This window comes from Aricia agestis, chromosome 6 (assembly GCF_905147365.1).
Source record: "Aricia agestis chromosome 6, ilAriAges1.1, whole genome shotgun sequence".
NCBI classification, from domain to species: Eukaryota; Metazoa; Arthropoda; class Insecta; order Lepidoptera; family Lycaenidae; genus Aricia; species Aricia agestis.
Window position 1 is genome coordinate 3,725,596 of NC_056411.1, and position 22,566 is coordinate 3,748,161.

The 22,566-nt window shown below is 35.5% G+C and overlaps 1 protein-coding gene across 8 annotated transcripts in view; it reads left to right on the forward strand.

The window, feature by feature from the left end:
- The window catches only part of LOC121728414 (multiple C2 and transmembrane domain-containing protein), a 127,921-nt gene extending 106,640 nt beyond the window's left edge, over positions 1 to 21,281 (forward strand). For 2 of the 8 annotated variants that reach the window (XM_042116597.1, XM_042116598.1), the window contains exons 2-15: positions 3,596 to 4,390; positions 5,747 to 5,891; positions 10,289 to 10,440; positions 11,287 to 11,445; positions 11,836 to 12,022; positions 13,032 to 13,228; positions 13,426 to 13,639; positions 13,919 to 14,064; positions 14,737 to 14,882; positions 15,618 to 15,694; positions 16,097 to 16,203; positions 16,676 to 16,785; positions 19,844 to 19,941; positions 20,671 to 21,281. In XM_042116597.1, coding sequence (XP_041972531.1) covers positions 3,879 to 4,390; positions 5,747 to 5,891; positions 10,289 to 10,440; positions 11,287 to 11,445; positions 11,836 to 12,022; positions 13,032 to 13,228; positions 13,426 to 13,639; positions 13,919 to 14,064; positions 14,737 to 14,882; positions 15,618 to 15,694; positions 16,097 to 16,203; positions 16,676 to 16,785; positions 19,844 to 19,941; positions 20,671 to 20,748 — 2,328 coding nt within the window. In that variant the 5' untranslated portion in view covers positions 3,596 to 3,878 and the 3' untranslated portion in view covers positions 20,749 to 21,281. The remainder of the gene's footprint in view (positions 1 to 3,595; positions 4,391 to 5,746; positions 5,892 to 10,288; positions 10,441 to 11,286; positions 11,446 to 11,835; positions 12,023 to 13,031; positions 13,229 to 13,425; positions 13,640 to 13,918; positions 14,065 to 14,736; positions 14,883 to 15,617; positions 15,695 to 16,096; positions 16,204 to 16,675; positions 16,786 to 19,843; positions 19,942 to 20,670) is intronic. The other 6 variants (XM_042116595.1, XM_042116596.1, XM_042116602.1 and 3 more) reach the window with 5 other exon arrangements.
- The last annotated feature ends 1,285 nt before the right edge of the window (positions 21,282 to 22,566 follow it).

The window sequence follows — 22,566 nt, forward strand, 5'->3', positions numbered from 1 at the left end:
CCTATTTGAACTCCTTGAGGTTGGAATTTATCAAAATCCTTTCTTAGCGGATGCTTACGTCGTAACATCTACTTGCATTGGTTTGGGCTGTGCGTTGATAGATCACTATGTCAATCAGTCAGTCAGTCACCTTTGAGTTTTATATTTTATAGATATTCATTCAGCATCTTCATCATTAACTCCACGACGCAACTATAAAGGCAGCAGTGCCAAATCAAAAGAAAATATGCCATTATTCAAATGAACAATCACTCCTTGTATTGTCTGATTGAAAAACATCTTATAATTAATATTATATTAGATAAGGCAACTGCCCAGCTTAATTAATACAACATATATTTTTCTACCAATGCTATACATTCGTCCTTCCCCACAAAAGCAGACACTATCGTCCGGACATAAGCCAGCGAGATACAAAATAGTATTGAGATCATAGATTAGCACATAATACACGACCTTGGCCATCCGGCCGGGTTATCACAGGGAGGTGAAGTCACTTATTATTGTTGGCTTTAACACAGTACACATGGAAGTTATGTGAAGACAATATATCCCATATTGTCAACCCATATTGTACCAAGAAGGGACAGTATTCCAAGAAGAGAGCGTATTCCTCCATAAAAGGCCGGCAACGCACTTGCAGCTCTTCTGATAATGCAAGTGTCCATGGGCGACGATAGTTGCTTTCCATGGGATGACCCGTTTCCTCGTCCCCCTTATCAAAAAAACTTTTTTTTTCATTTTTTGAGTGCATGGTAATGTTTTGTATCATAATGCACACTTGGGTGATTTATTATTTTTCCTACTTACTGTCTTTTCTCGTGAATTCCTCACTCTTGTGAGAGATTAACTGCCGCACTCAGATACGACTAATTACTTAATTGTAATTAAATGAAGTTTTTATACATTATCTGTCAAACTTTTCATTAAATTGAAGTACCTATAAATATTATCATCATATTTACATGTCTCTGAGTGCAGCCGCAAGATTTATTTTTAACAAAAAAATATCTTTAAATAACAATTTTTAGACAAGACATCGACTGCTAGCTTTATTTAAAGTCTAAATAGTGTTTTAATTTTGAATAAAAATTCTGCAAATTCAACAATGGTTTTGCATACATAATTAAATCACATACCTAATTGTTGTTAGTATTGTTTAATTTACTTTGCAAATAATCGACATTAGTCATTTGCGTGCAGACACGATGAGTGTTATTTTTAACCGAATTCTTGTTAATACATAATATTATATTTTATATGAACAAAACATTTTAAGATCAATTTTCCACTTAATTTGCCCACAGAAACACTTTTACATGTCCATCACGACTCTCTCCAAGGCCGCATAATATAATGAATTAAACTAAAAAAATAATACAACCAAAAACCTTAATTGTCCCTTATAGTTAAACGAGAACAACGTATGTAATTGTAACCTCAAGGGAAATCTAGGGACGAGACAGTGACGGGAAACGTTAATAAAACCTAATTGGACTTGAAATGAGACACGTCTAGTTAAACCTTACATACATCTTTGTTTCAAGAATGACAATGTTGAGGACTTTAATTGCTACAGTATATAATTATAGAACTACGACTTTATGGATCATTAAATATAATAGCTTTATTACCAACAAAATATACAAACAGAGAAATATACTTTGATCTTAAAAAATGTATGTTGTTACAATATCTATAATTAATAATTGTATTATGTAAAGTACAAGTACCTACCTTAATTATAATATTATTTATGTGTAATAGACTGTTGGTGGATTGGGTTCCGAGAAAACTTGTCCAAGTTCCCGAGGCTCATTTTGCAATTACTAGATCTTGGGTAATAATATCTAATGATACTTAATAATCAGGGCATCACGTAGAAGTATTTAACAAGACGCATTACAAATCAGTAGTTGGTAATTAAATCACAGAAATACTGCTAAAATTTTGTAATGTGTAAACATATTATGCACAACATCTATCAAAGACCAAGACCAAGACTTGTAAAGAGCGAAAGTAAAACAAGTTGTTTGTTGTTGTTTTTTTTTTCGGAAGACCAAGACTAAGACTACTTTAATTGTTCGTCATGAGTTTGAAGACCAAGGCCAATTTGTCATCACTCATTAAAACAAGTGGAACAACACAGTTGATAACATCATACCACGTGCATTAAGACCATTACCGCAGGTCCAATTTACCTGACGTGAGTCAATATGGGGTAATGCGGTTACCGCAACCTGATAAGCTTCCCCAGTGGCAGTTCCCCACAATCTATACATATAATAAAATCGTAGAGGCAAAATTTTTGTACATTGAAAATAAACTTGAAAAAACAAGTCAGGGGCATGTTGGAAGAGTAATAGAACACATTTTAACTGTTTTTGAAATTTTTGTTTCTCTGTCTGTTTGTCTGTTTGTACAGGCCAATCTCTGAATCCACTCGACCGATTTCAATTAAATTTGGCATGATGATACCTTATATCCCTGGTCAACATCTAAGATACTTTTTTTAACCGACTTTCAAAAAAGGAGGAGTTAATGTTTACTTTGCTGTTTGTGGTCAGATTTTCAAAATTATTTTTTTGTTGTATAGATTGCCCGAATTTGATACCATGTTTACAATAAAATCGGCCAAGTGCGAGTCGGACTCGCGCACGAAGGGTTCCGTACCGTTATAGAGAAAAAATAGGTCAAAAGTTGTGTTTTTGTATGGGATGGATATAATTGACCACTGTGTAATGTGTATGGTCTCAATTCATTACCGGTCATGGAAATTTTAAAGTCAAACTTTACGGATCTAAGTTGGTCGGTCATCGGTCGAGCACATAGGTATAAATGGTAGAATATGTACGACCGAAGGCTACTGCCTGTGTTTGAATAAACCTCTCATCATGTTCTCTGGGAGAGTTTTTTCTGCCAAGACGAAAGAATTACAATGCTAGACAACCTACAGTGTAAATCTGATGTCGCATACTATGGTGATATCGTGGACAGCGCTATAGGAACTTAATCCGTGCCTTCAAGCGTTTTTGTCACAATCATTATTGGCAACCTTTGGCAACAGTCTAACACAACAAATTCCAATTTATTTCCCTTCGAAGAAAGGATTTATCAAAACGATAAGTATCTGAGGTTCAAGTTTCCTGGGAATTTGATGTAAATTAAAAATTTCATGTGTAACATACATCCAAATGAAATAGTCGTAGATGGGTGTAAGGATTTTTTAAAACGATAAGTATCTGAGGTTCAAGTGTCCCGGGAATTTGATGTAAATTAAAAATTTCGTGTGTAACATACATCCAAATGACATAGTCGTAGATGGGTGTAAGGATTTTTCAAAACGATAAGTATCTGAGGTTCAAGTGTCCCGGAAATTTGATGTAAATTAAAAATTTCGTGTGTAACATACATCCAAATGAAATAGTCGTAGATGGGTGTTAATTTTTCTAAATCTCGATTTTAATAACATACACTCACGCGGACGAAGTTACGGGCAACAGCTAGTTCATTATAAATTGACGTGGATGATTTGTGGGCTAAGGGCTATGTTTAGTCTAAATGGTAAAGGCTTATTTTCTTTCGTAACCCTTAGTTTGAACAGGAATATAAAACACGCTTGGTTTGTTGTTTAAATTATAAAATTAGATTCATAAGGTTCTGTGAAAAAAAAAATCTTCGTTCTTCGTAGTGAAATATAGAACTAAAACAACACATTTCCCCAAAATAATCGAACGCCCGCACCAGATACTAGTGTAAACAAACAGATGTAGCGTGCTTCCATTGAACAATTAGATAAACAAAGCTTCGATGAAAATCCTACACCAGCTGGCGAACCTCGGCATTCTCAGTATACTGAAGAAATCGCAACCGAAAACATGGATGCTGAAACTGATGTAGATAAAGAAAATAATAATATTGAAAATATAAGTGATGCAAACGAAAGTAGCAATGACAACGAAAATTCGGATATACATAAAACAATGGCAGATAAAGAAAAGAAAATGAGTAGACTAAAACGCCATTTACAAAAACTACACGACAGAATTCAAGACCAAGTGGAAAATTTCCAAGACCAAATGCAGTATAAGTTGGAGAAATCCAAAATATCAAGATTCATATCGCATTTATCGGAGGATCGAAGTTCTTTGGAGTCGTATGGGGATAGAGAAACGGATAGGTCCTCGACCGACTCAGATAGAAGGATTATACCGTCTCTAATAGTTCACGAACCGGTAGAAAGTGACTCTAAGCAAGTCTGCAAGGATTTTCTGACGATAGAGAGGAACGGCGTTTTCTATCGGCGGTGTATGTCTGCGACGAATCTTGCTGATGATGATTTGTATGACAAGAGTGTTTCCTTTTCTTGGTCCTCGTGTAGTGATATCAGGTAAGAATAGAATCTGAGTTTCTGAATTTGACAAGTTGGCAAAAAACATTTGGCTTATAGGGTTTTATGGTTAAATCATGATAGGATGACTAATGAGTCCCAGGGGCTAGAAGTAATAAAATTCTATTATGTTTTAACTTTGAAACCACTTCCAAACATCTAATTTTTGAAGTTATAATTCGTATTTCTTTTTTTGTGAATTTTTGTCCGCCATAATGATAACGAGAAAGGGCAAAAAACCAGAGCTTTGTCCACACTGTGCCTTTTTCTGTTCGTCAAGTTTCGCGTTTCGCGTTATAGCGCAGTCAACAGCGAACGTGAGGCATGCCCGCGACGCATGCCCTCTGACCGTATCCAAAAAACAAAAATGACAATGTTGGCGTTGCGTTCGTTGACGCATTCAATTATTGAATGCGTATAGTGTGGACATAGCTGATACGATCTGTGGACAACCAAAATGGGCAACCCAGACGTATTTTACTTTACACAATATCTCACAAACTCGTTCCCGTAATATATTCGGGAGTGATGCGCTATAACATATTCATGCTAAACGGACAGAATTACCATCAATTTAAATAATTTATTCTCCTCGTATATTTACGGCCTTTGTCTTGTATTTGGCAAATTTTTCATAATATTATCATAGTTCATATTCAGTATGGATTTTCTCAAAATATTCTTCCTATCTCTTTTCACCTTCATATCGATTTTAGTGCCAAGGTTGGGAACAAACTTAACTTTGGTGTATTTTCGTTGAATCAGGCAAACTCTTGATTGAATGGAGTCCTCATTTTCTTTACTACACAAAATTATATTCATGTTGCGTAAAAATATTCTTATTTTCTTTACAAGCGTCATGAAATGTTTTGCTTTTTGGGATGTTAAAATAAACAATTCATGTCTCATAAAACACTCCTTTGATTTTGCTGCTGTGTATCTGTGCTGCTGTGTATGTGTGTTTATCCAAAACAGATTCAGAAATATTTAGAATGTTCTTCTGCTTACAATATTATACAGCATTTTTATTCAAAATGCTGTTTCAGTATAAAATAAATATACCTTCACAATGTCATGATTATTAAGTATCTTATCCATTATTTAAATTTCTGGCAATAATAACAAATTATTTAAATACATAATTTACATGAATAATTCGTCCTATTTTTATTTTTACCAAAGGACAAGGTGTATCTTTGATGGTAGTTTTTAATTGTTTTTTGTTTCCTCGACGTTTTTTTTCATACGCCCAACTTTTTAACTTTTTATGAACTATGCCTTGACCAGAGACTCTCGAAAACTTTCTATGCATAGAGCTAAATGAATGTTCAAATAACTTTTTTATTTATTTACTAGCAGACCAAGCGAAATCCGCCCAAGAGCTGGTAGTCTACCAGGAACTCCAGTTCGTTCCTCGAGTGTTAACAGCTGCGCTGATCTCATAGAGAGGATAGGCAGCCACTTCCCCCGACTGAAGGACAAAGTAGACAGAGCTCATATGGTACTGATTGTTTATGGTGTGACTAACAGTGGTGACTTTGTGTGGAAATTAACCTTAACTAGTTGGGATAAGACTGGCTTTTGCATGTTCTATTTGGGATAAGTTGTTTTTTATAAGTAATATATTTTACTGTTGTTGGCTACCGAAGTTGTGACGGTAAATAATTGGAGCAAATAATTCTAAGTGACAGCGCGTCTTTACCATTTCTACCTTTAACCCACATCCAAAAAAGAAGGATATTTCAGCAATATATTTTTGGATGTGCTCTTTGCTTGTATTAATATCCGCGTCTAAATCGGGATGCTCGGGAATCGATGTGCTAAATGCGGTCATTAGTCGTTAGTCGTTACCGATCTGTATATCAAAGGTCGGTGTGGAAGGACCATCAAAAGACGGAGAAAGCTAATTGGTCGAGATGACGTTAAAGTTTACGTCCCTTGACATCTCACAACTATGACTCACGAGACGTGGTAGGTAATTATTTCCTCGAATTCCAACGATACATTCTAAAAGAATACTAAAGCATACAACTAACACGACATTACATTAAGACGTATTCCTTTTGAAGTATTTTGTTTTCTGATAGTCTCGTGACGAGACTATCAGAAAACAAAACAAATAGAGTAGGTATAAGTTATAAAAATGCCAAAGGAAAAATAATAATTCAAATACATTATTTTATGTGTGCTTAAATAGGCTTAAATGTTATATTAATATTATGTAACCGCATAATTGTTGGGAAACAATGTTTACTTAGCTTAAAAAGTATTATTATATAGTTTTATAGGTACATATATATTTTACTCAATAAACGTTAATTTAATATTATTTTATATAATATAATATTATTATTTATTATTTTATTTATTATATATAATTATGTCTCATTCCGATAGTGACTCATTTCACTCAGCAAATGATTCTATTGTTTTATCTGACGATGATAGTTTTGATTCTATAAATACGAACACCCTAGGTGAACTTTTGCATCAAACTTTTAACGATCAGAATAATCTGTTACTAAACGTGTGTCATATCAACGCACAAAGTGTGCCTAGTCACTTTAACGACATTTTGGACACATTTGCAGGTAACAATATCCACGGACTTTTGATTTCAGAGACCTGGCTTAAACCTAACCTACTTTCCACAACTTACAGTTTGCCCGGGTTTGTTTTAATTCGAAATGATCGTTGCGACCGACGTGGTGGTGGTGTAGGTATCTACCTGCGGAGTGACCTCTCATATAAAATAATTGCTAGCTCGCCTCCACATTATTCCGCCTCCGCTGAATTTCTGTTTCTAGAGGTCTGCATTAGGGGAACGAAGGCTGTTCTTGGAGTTGTATATTGCCCTCCTTCCATCGATTACTTTAACCAATTAGAGTCCGTTCTGGAGTCGGTGAGTGCTGATTATAAACACCACATTATTATGGGCGACTTCAATACAAATTTACTTGACGCATCTTCTTCGCGCGCACGCAGATTACTACACATTCTGGAGTCAACTAGCTTGCAACAGTTACCTTTGCAAGCCACACACCATAACATCAATGGCGATGATACCTGGTTGGACCTAATTTTAACGTCAAACCATTCACTGGTTCATTCTCATGGACAATATCATGCCCCTGGTTTTTCATTGCACGACCTTATCTATCTTAGGTATGTTTTAAAGCCCCCTAAAATAAAACCAAAGATTATTCACAAACGTTGCTTTTCTCGTATGGACATTGATAAGCTTAAATCAGATGCAGCGAATGTCGATTGGAATCCACTTATTGCTGCTTCTTGTATCGATCACAAAGTCCAAGTTTTTAATAATAGGATTCATGCTCTTTATGACGTCCATGCGCCTATTAGGAAAGTTAAAATAAAGAGCGTTCCAGCGCCTTGGTTGACTCCCGACATAAAAGTAGCCATGAGACTTAGGGACCGTGCCTATCGTAAATTTAGAAAGAATCGTAGCGACAGTAATTGGGTGAACTTTAAAACAGCTAGGAATAGATGTAATCAAATGGTCAGAAATGCTAAACGTCGACATATTTTCATAAACATAAGCAACTCATCTTCCTCGGCTAACTTATGGAAGTTCCTAGGTACCTTAGGCGTAAGTAAGTCTCATCACACGGTACTGCCGAGTACTATTAGTTTGAATGACCTCAACACCAGTTTCTCTTCTGTCACAACTCTAGATGCAAGTACAAAGTCCTCAACTATTAGTTATGTAAACGGATTACCACGTGCTGCTAAACATCTGTTTCAATTTGAACCTGTTTCTGCAGACGAGATCAAAACTATAATCAAATCTTTGAGCTCTAAGGCTGTTGGTTGCGACGACATCAGTCGTCAAATGATTACCACCATTCTCGACAGTCTCTTGCCTGCAATTTCCCATATTATTAACTTCTCCCTCGAGTCCTCTACCTACCCCGACCTTTGGCGTAAGGCTTACGTCTGTCCCTTACCAAAAGTTCCAAATCCTGCACAACCCTCCCATTTCCGTCCCATTTCAATACTCCCTTTCCTCTCTAAAATAATCGAGGCGTGTGTTCACAAGCAATTGTCCAGGTTTGTATTCGATAACAACCTTCTTTCTCCACTACAATCTGGATTCAAGCCTGGGCATAGTACCACTACGGCCTTGTTAAAAATTACCAGTGACATTAGGGCTGGCATGGAGGAATCAAAAGTCACTGTCCTAGTGCTCATTGATTTCTCTAATGCTTTTAATAACGTGAACCACGATATCCTCTTATCCATTCTGTCCCACCTCAATATCTCGCCTGAAGTAGTAAACTGGTTCTCCTCCTACCTTAAGGGGCGCCAGCAACGTGTACGCGTCGACGGGTCCTTCTCTGATTGGGTCCTTCTCGAGGATGGGGTTCCTCAAGGTGGTATACTTTCTCCCCTTTTATTTTCCTTATTTATTAACGTATTGGTTTATATAATTAGCAGTGCGCATCATTTATATGCTGATGATTTTCAGCTATATAGACAAGAAACAATTGAAAACCTCTCCACGGCCATCGATGCTTTAAACCGGGATCTTGTTGCTATAAACACCTGGTCTGCTAATTTCGGACTGTCAGTAAATGCGGCTAAGTGTCAGGCCATTTTAATAGGAAGTCCGAGAGTTCTAAGAAGAGTCGACACTAGATCTATTCCGCCTCTAATGTTTAACAGCAGTATTATACCCTATAGCTCTTGTGTTAAGGACCTCGGTTTGCACATCGACGCTAACTTAGACTGGCATACACAAATTGCTAGCGTCAGTAATAAAGTCACCTACTCTTTGCGAGCATTATACCGACTTAAAAATTTCTTACCATCGTGTATAAAATTGATGCTAGTTCAGAGTCTTATACTCCCAATAATTGATTACTGTGACGTTTGCTATCTTGACCTTAATGCGGACCTCCTTAACAAACTAGATCGTCTCCTGAATAGCTGCATTAGATTTGTTTTCAGCCTCCGCAAGTACGATCACGTCTCCTCCTACCGCTCAAAATTACGCTGGCTCCCTGTTCGCCAACGCCGATCCCAGCGGGCAGTGTGCATGCTCTATTCCATACTATACTCCCCCTCCGCTCCCAGCTACCTAACTCCTCTTTTCGAATACCTAGGCAGCAATCATGACAGAGATCTCCGTTCCACGAATAATTTACGCCTCCAATGTCCTCCCCATAGTTCCACTCTCGTCCACTCTTCCTTTAATATTCAATCAATTCTCCTTTGGAATTCACTTCCAAAAGAAATTAGGATGTCCAAAACTAAAGAACTGTTCAAACGTAAAGTTCATGAACATTACCTTAAATCATTAACTAAATGAGACAACAAAATCGATATTAATTAGTTATTTATCTATCTATAATCTATATATATGTCTACTTATATTTTATATTTAGTAGTTTATTTTATACATAATATTTATACTTATTATAGAAGTATATATTTTAAATATGTATTATGTTTATTTTATTTTGAATTAAGTATATATTACTATGTTGTACCTAGATATGTATTTATATTATCATAATGTTAATTATAAGATGTTTTAATCCCTCTGTCCTCTAAATGTTTGCATCTACCTCACTATCTCTGCAACACCCTAAGGTTTGGCTGGAAGAAAATGCCACAAGGCATTAAGCCCGCCTTTGTACTACAACGTGCAAAAAGTTTTTAAATAAATAAATAAAATAAATAAAAAGTAGTAATTTACAATAACATAATATGTCAAAATCCATTTCATATTTTATTATGAGCAGGACGAGATAGATGATATTTAACAAAGGATTTAACTTTTAACCTACGCTGTCATGTGCGTAAAACGTTAAGATTTTAACGTCATTACCTTGACCTAAAGCCAAATATTCGACTTACACTCTTTGTTCTCAGTACCTTCTGAAAAACACCAGGCTGAGTGACGTCAACAAACGGCTGAAGGCGCAGATCTGGAGCTCTGTGGTGACGATAGTGCTGGTGGAAGCCAAGAACCTGCCAGCCATGGACATGGACACCAGATCCAGTGATCCTTACTGTAAATTTAGGTACGTATCCTCTAACATGTTTGAAGAACTAAGCAGATGAAGTATGGTCAACTAACACTTCATAACATAAGGGAAATGAACTCATTTCTTCCTTTATAATTTGAACGAACCTTGTAACTTACCTATTTCATCACCATGCTTTGTAAGTATGCATAAAATCCACATTTTTCTGATTGCTAGTCGTTTTCCGGCCCTAAATCTATGTAAAAAACGTAAATAAAAAAAAAATTGTTAGCCACATTCTTCCTACACGCCTTTATTTGATACACTCATATTAACTCGGAAAGGGATGGTAAGTCGTAAGTCGTAACCGTATCGCCTCGAGACGATTACGTTACGATTTCCATAAATGCTTGTTGCAGTTTCATAAAAAAAATACTGAAAGCTCGAAGTGATACAGTTACGATTCCTTTCCAAGTTGATATTATGTGTGCTGTGACCTTTAGCCTGCAATAGAAATAGCATTGTCTGGATTCTGGAATATAAGGTGTGTTATTGAACTGTTTAGTGCAAATGTCTGGAACTTTGCAGACAATAATTGCGATTTGCAATGGGTTTGCATTAAATGCAATGCAAGTTCTAAGTTCACTTACTTAAACATTTTTAAGTGAATAACGTAAGTCTGAATAGAACTTAGCTGCAACGACTTTAGATAAGTATAATTATGTTACAGTATCTACTGTTGTTTTTAACTTTTATTTTAAATGCACATTAGGTTTACTTTGATCTTCTTGAGGTCTTTTTGTGATTTTCAGACTGTTCATACTTCGATTTGCTTAGGAATTAATAACAACTATTTTAACGGATCTAATAATATTATGTATAATATGAAGTATTGTTCTCCAGGTTAGGCAACGAGAAGTATAAAAGTAAGGTAGTCTGGAAAACCCTACATCCATCATGGCTGGAGCAATTCGACCTACATTTGTATGATGACCAGGAGCAGACATTGGAAGTCACAGTTTGGGATAAGGATAAGCAGACCAAAGATGACTTCTTGGGAAGGTATCGCCAAAAACATTAGAAAATAGAAGTTAAGATGATATGAGGACTAGGTAGAACCTAATTTTGTTTAAAATACCATAGATGTAATCTAGAATTTTAATAAATAAAAATGCTGATTCAATGTTGTCTAACATGGTTCTCATAAATCGAAAAATCGATACTCTTTATCTAATCATGGTAGCAAATAAGCGTAAAAGATTGCTATTGCAAAGTTGGTAGCATTAAGTAGATATGAATTACTATAAAAAGGCTGTAAAAGTGAAGTAAACTTCACAAAATCGTGGTATCATTTCATATAAACGCTCATTCCCTTGGGTCATAAAAAGTTATTGTACGCGTGTTGCTTCGAGTGTAAAAGTAACTTCAAATATTAATACAATGTAATTTCAGGTGTGTCATAGATCTGACGAAATTGGAAAGAGAGAAAACGCACAGTATATGGCAGGACCTCGAAGATGGAAATGGCCAAATATTTCTTCTTCTAACTATAAGTGGAACGACGCAATCCGAGACAATCACTGACCTCGCTAGCTATAGAGAAAACCCTAGGGATATTGAAATTATAAAGGACAGATACGTAAGTGTGACGCACGGTACTACGTAGAATGGTGATTAACTGGCCTCCTGAGAACAATGTATGGTGCCATGAGCATTGTCAATTACGTAAACGAAGCTGGCGATGATTATGCAGAATGATTCTGTAAATGGACGTATATAAGAGGGGTGTCCTGGGGGTCCAGATCCCCCCCCCCCCCATTACTATCCATCTTACTTGTCCAATTTCGACAATAATATATATATCTCGCCGAATAAAATCGGTGCGGTACATGTAAATATAAAAAAATTTTTTTTTCCTAAACACGTTGCTACTTTCGTGCGTGAGTAAAAAAGAAAGACACAAAAGTAGTTAAGTATATGAAGAAATTTTCACCTGTTTGATAACCAAAAAAAAAACCATTATTTTTTTGCAGTTTGCACCCATTAAATTGCGCCATGTAGCCTGTAGGTATTATGCTCATCAAACTATTATTTTATTGCAATAAACTTTTCGAAGGATCCGATAGTCATTAATTAAAACTTTTTAAACAAAATAAATCTTTTCAACAATAAAATATCTATTACGAAGCGTGGTGGCCTTTTTAATCTGCACGATTCAAGCCTTCGGAGACTTTTAAAATGTTCTCTAACAAAGGCTGTTCTTTAAATCATTGGCAGTTCGCCAGAGCTGCGTCTATTGTATAGTGAATTAGGGTTATATCAGGTGTGAATCTGGTTTTTAATGAGTTGCTTTTGTTTTATGACTGACATTCTATGTGTGTGTTTGTAACTGTGATGTGCGCAATAAAGTATATTCATTCATTCTGTTCATTAAGAAAATGGTCGCAATTTTTATTGAAGCGTTAAGCTACTTTTAGTCCCATACTCGGTATTTGGAGACTAGCTTTCAGGTTCACAAGCTCTTGTCATGGAAATCGATATAGAAAAATGTTAAATGTAGATAGTTCAATACTAAATTTGGACATTATCTTTCGTGCGATTAAATAACAGAGAACTCAACGTTTACAATGTTAAATGTTTTTTTTCAGGCATGGCATCGACTGAACGAAAACTCAAGTGGGGTTGGTTGGTTGTGCGTCAAAGTGTACGGTGCTAAGGGCCTCGCTGCTGCGGACTTGGGCGGGAAATCAGATCCCTTCTGTGTGGTAGAACTGGGCAATGCAAGATTACAGACGCACACAGAATATAAAACGTTGACGCCCAATTGGATGAAAATATTCACCTTGTAAGTACTTCTATGCTGCTCTAGCTCATTTAGCTAACTTTGCCATGCCAATGGAAACGTCCATTGGCATGGCAAAGTTAGCTAAATTACAACAGGCAGGCTTACGAGTATGTTGAGAAAAGAAAACTCAAAACATTCTGTACCTATAATATTTCCAGTAACTATTATGCTTTTCTTTAATTCAAATCGTCTTACAGTACAGTCAAGGACATAAGCTCAATATTGGAAATAACGGTATACGACGAAGACCACGATCACAAAGTGGAGTTTCTGGGCAAACTGGCGATACCTCTACTGACCATCAGGAACGGAGAGAAGAGGTGGTTTGCTCTCAAGGACAAGAAGATGAGAGCGAGAGCCAAGGGAAACTATCCACAGATTCTGTTGGAAATGTCAGTCATATGGAATCCGGTAAGACATTGCAACAATCTAACTATTTGAAACATGCTGTATTACTTCCATTTTTTTACATACTTATCCCGTCTGTAAGTTTAGAATAAAAGGTTAAAAAAATAGATTAACAAAGAAAAGCTGTCGTTTGTCTTTAAAATCTGTCATTTTTTAATTCTTAATTTACATTTCTACTGGGACTATGCTAAACTTCCATGAGTTGCCTTTGTCGCTGATGAATTTTATTATACTTTCATCATCATTTTATTGCAACTATACTTAACATTATTTTCCTTACAGATTAAGGCAGCAATACGAGTAGTAAACCCAAAGGAACCAAAATACATGCACCAAGAAGCGAAGTTCAAGCGGCAGTTGTTTATACGAAATGTGATGAGGTTGAAGGCGATTATTATGTGGTTCATTGAAATAGGAAAAATATTACAGTAAGTAACCCAATGTTAATCTAGCATGCACTTAGAGTAGTGGCTGACGTAGTGAATAGGAATAGAAATAATAGCATGGTAGATGAAAATGACTATAGTGATTATGGCTTTGGTATAACAGTAGTAGTAGTAAATAGAAGTAGGTTATTAGGGGTAATTGCAGACATTATAATACAAACGTGGCATGTAAATGGTAGCAGTAATTTAAAACAACAGTACTAGTATTAATTTACTTTAACGACCTAAACACGAGCGCTAGAAGAAGAGTTATGTGTAACACACCCAATTTACACCAATATAACATCTCAAAATATGCAAAAATGGCTCATTAACATCAAAGTCATCATGTTATAATGAGCCTTTTTACTGTACAGCGCCAAAAGGATGTTGATGTGTGATACCAAAAAGGTTATGTTTTTCGAGAGTTATAATTGTTTGGCATGCTCAGCAATCTGAACGGCTTTATGGATTTAGCATGGGTGACGGGCTGTTATAGATTCGTATTTACTGTGAAAGTGACAACTTACACTGTTTGGGTTTATTAAAATGCAGTTGGGTTACTAAGTGATAATTTGCAGGTACGTCTACTAGGGTTGCACGATCTTATCATTAAGTAGGTAGTATAATAATCGAAGCTGATTATTACAGGAAGTTAATGTTATACCTTTTTAGAGACTGCTTTGAGTGGGAATCGAGACTGCTGTCTTTTGTGGGTCTGCTGGTCTGGCTGGCCTTCTGCTACAACTACGAGATGTGGATGATGCCGTTCCTCCTGCTTGTCTTCTTCGCGAGGAATTGGCTCATTTATAGGCTGACTGGTAGGTGTTTTAGTTGTTTCTCATGTTACGTTTACAAGATTTATTACTTTACCAGTTGTTATAGTGTTATAGTTGAATTGTTAAACTGACCTTAGTATTATTGACCTTAACTTAAAAACTACGATTTCACTAATTTGGATACATTTTTAATACATTACGAAAGTTTCTTTTCAAAATTATTTATTGTTTTAACATAAGTAATATTTTTTTCCTGTTAAATCACAAATTACGTAATTTATTATTTTATTTCATTTTATTACGTATTATTGGCATTATTTATTATTGGCAGTACTTTCTTTTAGTTTTACCTTTTTTAGCTCATCTGAGTCGGTTTTCATGTAACCCCTGGAAATTCATAAAGTATATCTTCAGTAGTAAGTTCGATGTGATTGTCGTTGCATGATAAAAAGTGTTGCTAGAAAAATAAAAATCTAAAAAGCCCAGACCAGCTAGAAGGAGAATTTCTATTTGTACAAAGAAAAAGGGTTATTTTTCTGGTTGCACAACAACTACAAGTTCAATGTGTGTGTAATTAAATGTTATTACAAGACTGTCTTGTATCTTGTATCTTTAACTAAGTCAGAAATGTCACTTCCCTTTCTTATTCCTGCTGTTTGAGTACTTATTGTAAGTTTCTTCTAGTCTTATACTTCAATTAAGTACTTAATTTGTACCTACTTAAAATATTTTTCGAAATGTAATTTTTTGTATGAGACTATCTTTTATCATATTCAGGAGGGAACCCGCTGTTGGCGCCTGTTGATGATGATGATTTGCAAGCCGAGGAAGATGATGAAGAAGAAGTGGATAAGGTACCTTAAGCCCACTCACACAAAGAAAGTGCGGTCACAGGCTAGAAACAAAATCGTCAACAGTCCTTTAAACAGGCCAAATTAACCTTTCTGCCAAATTTTTCCATTTAACTGTAGTGTTTTTAGGATAACTTTCGGAAGGTATTTCTCAACATTTTAGTACCAAGTGACTATAAAAGAAAAAATACGTGTATTTTTATTTTTAACAAGGATCAATATATCTAAATTTGGCAGGAAGGTTTAACTGTACCCTGTATACTCATGACTCTTAAACTATCTACCAGATAATTTGAGTTTAAATAGAAAATAAATTACTAGTTTCTTGCGCCAGTTCTTCTCGGGCGGCGCGGGTTAGTTACCGAACCGGTGACCTATTTTTTTTTAATAAATATTTTTTTGCAGGAGGAGAAGAAGTCACTGAAGGAGCGTCTGCAGGCGATCCAGGAGGTGACGCAGACCGTGCAGAACGCGATAGGCTACGTGGCGTCCCTGGGGGAGGCTGTCAAAAAGTGAGTTCTTCTCATAAGAGAGAAAGAGCTATTTTGACATCAGAGGTATCATGTTTTTACCGTGATGAGAAGTGTCCCATATTGTGTTTTTTTGTATTCAAAGCATGGCCACATTAACTAACTATTTATAAAAAAATTTAAACTTTCGATGTCACAATACATTTAAATATGAAATAAGTCTGGATATTGCATTTTTTTCGTAAGCCAACTCACTGAACTCAGACATAGTGCTCGCGAAGTCATACTGCATTACTTTACCGCCGTTACCACAAATAATTCTGTGTGCAGTAGCGGCCTTAGGGTAGGGCGACGCTGGGCGACCGCCCAGGGCGCCGCTTTTTAGCACTACCAGCACCCTGGGCAACGAAGAAATCTCGCCCAGGGCGCTGGTAGAGCTAAAATCGGCACTGTCTGTGTGTACACGCCAATTTGGACCTTTTCTGTGGTAGTGCCTAATGTCTCAATTTTTCAGTCTCATGAACTTCACGGTGCCGTACCTGAGCTACATCGCTATCATCATGCTGGTCGGCGCCGCTCTGGTGCTCTACATGATACCGCTTCGGTATCTGTTGATGGCTTGGGGTAAGTTATGTTTACTCCAATTTAAACACACGTAACACGATTACGCGAGGGCCTGTCCACATCTCCACGTGACGACGTCATCAACGTGGAACGGTGCGGTAACATGAAATAGCTTCTATTGGTGTATTTTATATGGGATATTATTAAATGCACATCAGAATTATTTTTCAGCACACTACCTTAACTCCGCTAATTAACTGAATGCATACCAGAAAAACTAATGCTGATCAAAAAAAAAAACAATTGATTAACTGAACATGTCCTTCAAAAAAAACTTAAACATCATACAAAACGAGACGACCTTTATAACCGAATTCACACCAAAAATATGGTTCGTACATCGGATATATTATTTGTAAAACTAAAATTTAAATTGTTTATCAAAAATAGTAACTTGCACTCTAAATTGGATAATTTTACAACGGAATTTCTAAAAACGATATCGAAAGGTGCACCACAATAAAATCAATTTCTATTATCAAAACAAGTCTACAAATTGACAAATCGTGCAACTAAAATATTTTTAACCTAACTTTATTTTCTTTTTGTTTCTTTTCCCATCCTCCTCATCTAACGCCGCACATATATATATAAAAATAATAGCTTCCACACCGGTTTCGGTGACGGTGGCCGATATATATATATACACATACATATATATATTATATAAAAAAAATGTCCATGGCGTGATGGACTACAATTAATTAAAATTTATAATATAAACTCAATCATCCTTCCAAAATTATATATATATATATATATATATATATATATATATATATATATATATATGGGGGTTTCGGGGGCGATAAATCGATCTAGCTAGGAATCATTTTCAGAAATTGTCTTTTTATTCATGTTTTATTGATAATCGTTATATTGAAAAATATAACTCTTTCTGACATCTATTGGCGGATAATAATACTATTTTGCGAGCAACTAATTGTTTTAACGACCAGCAGATGGCGTTATTAAGTAACACGAAGTCAATGAGTGTTTGCTATACCGAGCAAAGCTCGGTCATCCTGGTACTATCGATAAAATGATGATGTTTTATAAATTACTAATATTGTTTATTGTTTTGAACGATGTGGTCCCAGTCAGTGTGGCGATTCCTTCGATGAATAGATGTTACTATAGACCATGCTTAAGGCGTATGCCACATCCATAGGGCTCCTGTGTGTGCAAGACAACTCCTGGGTGATGCTGGTTACCAGGTTTGGACGAGTGTAATTAAGTTTAAAGAGGTTTTCACGCTCTATAAACGGAAGTTGGTTAATATCTCCAATGAGGATGACATCGTTGGCGCCTGTTAACTGATTCGCCATGACGATTGAGCCGAAATGGTTCATGAGGGCCTCATCAACTATCAACCTTTTGTAGGTTACTTTTGTCCCATTTATCAGCAAAGAGGCCATGGTACGAACTTTATCTTTAACTTTGTTGCCAGTTCGTAGCGATAGCCTTTGCTTTAGATTCTCGGCTGCTTCGATTGTCGTTGTTATTATAACGTCTGTTTCCTCATTGAAGTTATTAATGATCCAAGTTGTCTTTCCACACCCAGGAACCCCATTGACCGACGAGTAGTTGATAGGTTTCGCGAATATGTCCCAGCCCATGCTGGATTCGGGGTCCCCAGTTAGGACTTCTGCCATTTCTAGTATCCTGTCTTCCAGCATTATTATGGTACATTCCGCTATTACCACTATTGGATTCTCAGATTTTGTGATAAATTTGAGTGTTCCCGTGCGTTCTGTATCATCCTCGTCCAGAACCACGAATCCGCAGTCGGCATTTAATGCCGCCATATACTGCCCTGTCATCGCCCCGGCAATTATTGTGGAGGTGACATTGTCGTATATGGCAGCTTTTGCATCCTCGAGTCTCACTTCTAGCAGCTTTTGATTTTTCCGCTGATAGGCCTGCTTGATCTTATTGCAGGTCAAGAGCTTTATGGTCTTATTTGCTCTTATTATCGCCTGGAACTCGAGGAAGGCATTTATCATATGATCTTCGGGGTTCTGGGCCAGTCTGAGTTTTGGCGGGAGCACTTGCCCGAGATCGGCCTTATATCTTTTGTTTTTATTCGCCGGTGTTTGTGTAGATGGTTCCCTCAAAAAAGCCTCTATTGCTAAAGCCTGCCGATTTGTTTGTGATGAAGCCTTGATCCGAGAAAGGGTGTTTTTATCCTCGATCATGTCTATTTTTTCACGATGAAGTACTTTTTTGATGGAGCCCACAAACGCTTTTAATTTGGCCATTGAGTTTTGAGACTTCTTAATTTCATTTTTATCCCTCTCTTTCTCATCCTCTTTTTTGTTCTCCCGTGATGCTTGGAGTCGTTCACTTGCGGAGGATGAGTTCGCCTTATTGCTGGGTAGGGACGCTGCTGGCTGATCGTCACGATTCTTTTTGAGGAAGCTTAGGTCATCCCCTCTGTTCTCGTAGACGATTATCTCATGATGTTCTGAGGCTTTTACTATTCCATAGTAATTTGCGTCTTCAAAATAATGAAGATTGTGTACAGAAATAGTTGAGGTTTAGGAGAATTATGCCTAAGGCACTTCAAAGAGCAAGAATTATTAAATTATTTTTTACTTTTTTGTTCATTATAAATTATTAATGTTTTTACCCTGGAAGTCGGTTTTAATTTTTTGTTAAAAATAATAATATTTAGAATAAATGATGTTCCTAAAAGTAATTTAGGTGATGGCATTCCTTTAAAAAGTTGTAGTATGTTTGTTGAACTAAGGAATTGTTAGATATAATATTTTAATAATAGTTATTCGTTCAGTAAAACAGTTTCGCAAATAACTTTAAATAGTATGCTGAATTCGCATTATTTAGGGTGCATAATTAGTGTGCAAGTCAGTATTTTTGGTGAAACTTTCAATTATTTTGATCGAGAAAAGGGAATATATAGATATTGATTTAAATACATGCCATTTTATATTCCCGACCGTTAAAACAGGAGCATAAATTGACCTATCAAGTAAAGCAACCTATGACGTAAATTCGAGAATATTTAAAGTTTAAACTATTTGTTATATTTTTTCAGGTGTCAACAAGTTCACAAGAAAAATCCTTCGACCACATACGATACCAAACAACGAAGTACTAGATTTACTATCTAGGGTACCTGATGATGAAACTCTGGTAAATATTACTTAATAACTTAACTGCCCCACTCGCTGCCGCCCTCAGAGACATTTATTATGATTAACCTTCAATTGAAGAGTTTCACAGCTGATATTGTATGTGGCTTATGTCAAAATTTTAAAATAATTACATTTAGGTACATTTAACTTGTTCCACTCTGAGTGCGGCAGTCAGAGACGGTTATTAATATAATAAGGGTGCTATTTAAACGGTTAGCAAAGTATTGGGATATTTGTGAGATATATGTAATTGGTAAGCTAAAATTGATAGTTGGACAGCAACTAGTGTTCAGCAAATATTTATAAATCAGTCTGCAATATATGTCATTCTGAACAGGAGTATTTTTTTGACAGCTGAGTAATTATCAAAGCTGCAATGAGTGGCCTATACTTAATTAAATTTTGGTAAGCACTCAGAGAATAAGCAAAAAATTCTGAATTTATTTTTTTGTTTTGGCGGGGAGCTGCGCCAAAATTGAAGCTTATCAATTATCATCATTAAACGTCTCTGAGTGTGGCTGTAAGCGCAGAAGTATCTTCCGCGCCGTGCGTAGCGGGAAACTGATAATAATAAATAGATTTTAATATCCAACAAAGTATAATAGTTATATTACAATAATGTTCATAAATATGGATAGAAACCAAGCAATTTTTAATTCATTATGTATAGATAAGTACTTAGCTATTAACATTTGAATGATAAATTAACTGTTTATTTTTCTTTTAGCTGGACATCAGAGAGCTAAAACCACACTTGAGTGGCGAACACAGAAGAGACGCGAAGAAGAAATACAAAGCATCGTAACAATAGTTTAAAAAATTCAATACATTTCTACCAACCTTGCAAGAGTATTGAATTTTTTGAGGTTTGCAACACTGACTTTAATACATCGTTAGTAATTCACATAATGTACGATGATGTCGCTACTAGCGTAGTGTTGTACAATCACAATTTTATTCAAAGAGTTATTAATATCGATAGCTCATAATTCATAGTAAAAATGTGAAAATTAGACTCGAAATAATCATATTGCTGTTACATTTTATCTAATATCATGATTGAGAGCAATATATATAATAAAAAAGTGATTTTTGTGTAGATTTTTTATGTCTTCATCGCATTGTTATTTACCATTGTAGCGACAAATGTCGTTAAAGTTTAACCTTAATATCAAATATTATAATTATTATTGTGTATAAATTAGCTTAAGGAGTTAAGGACACATTTTATAGTACTTACCTGTTTAGGACGTCCATATAGGAAGTTTAAATGATGAGAGGAAATATGACTTCTAAGTTCTAACGTAGTTAGTGTATAGTAATTATTTGAAATTTATTACAGATAAATATTTAATTATATATCTACACCAAAGAATATAGCTGATTTAAATTTAAACATGACATAATAGTATATTATTATTTAAAAACTTGAAATATGAATATACTAGGTACTGTACTAATTTGCTGTCAGAAAATTATACGATAGAGTCAGTGCTTTGCATTGTAAAATTTATTTTTGTGTTACGTCACGTCTTAATTATACGTGGGAGAGCCATGCTTCGGCACGAATGGGCCGGCTCGACCGGAGAAATACCACGTTCTCACAGAAAACCGGCGTGAAACAGCGCTTGCGCTGTGTTTCGCCGAGTGAGTGAGTTTACCGGAGGCCCAATCCCCTACGCTATTCCCTTCCCTACCCTCCCCTATTACCCTATTCCCTCTTAAAAGGCCGGCAACGCACTTGCAGCTCTTCTGATGCTGCGAGTGTCAATGGGCGACGGAAGTTGCTTTCCATCAGGTGACCTGTTTGCTCGTTTGCCCCCTTATTTCATAAAAAAAAAACACTTCAAAAATTATGAGAGTTCCAATATTTTTTTAAATAAAGGCATAGGGTAGATCTAGTGCTTTTGGTCGTTTTAATATTATGATAGGTCTCGTAATTGCTGAACGTGAAACTCGAAGATGACATTTTTATTATGAGATGTAACAAGTGTCGTTAAGTTTCTTTATTATTAAGCTATTCAAAATCTAAGTGTTTATAATCCAGATTTATCTACTTGTTATAAAACGTTTGCGGTACTGTTTTTGACTCTATCGTCAACATTATTTGCGACCCTTTAATATTAAGTATATTTTTATATTATAGTTTATTTTTTTACCTTCTTAATTATAAATAGCAAGTTTCATAATCTATGATTTTGATCTCTTCAACATTCTAATTCTCAATGAAATTATTTTATAATAATTCTTAAATTTATATTATGTTTTCCTTTGTAAAATTAATACTTTTAGTATATTTACAAAAAAAGTGATTAATAAAATTATGTCTAGCAATGATGGCAATTCCTAAAGGTGCATTTATTTATTATTAATTAGTAAATTACAGATATTAATATAAGCGCCAACAAGTTGTACATAAAATTGTGTATATTAGATAGAGTTTTTGAATACGTACCGTAGATTTTGTATTAATTGTTGAATCTTTCGTATATTAATACAATTTATTAGAGGTTTTCATGTTTCAATACTATAGAATAAGACTGAGACCAATCTCATTACAGTTCAATAGACTAGTTATTATAATATTAAGTAAAGTTTTTGTAAGTAGAAAATATAACCTCCT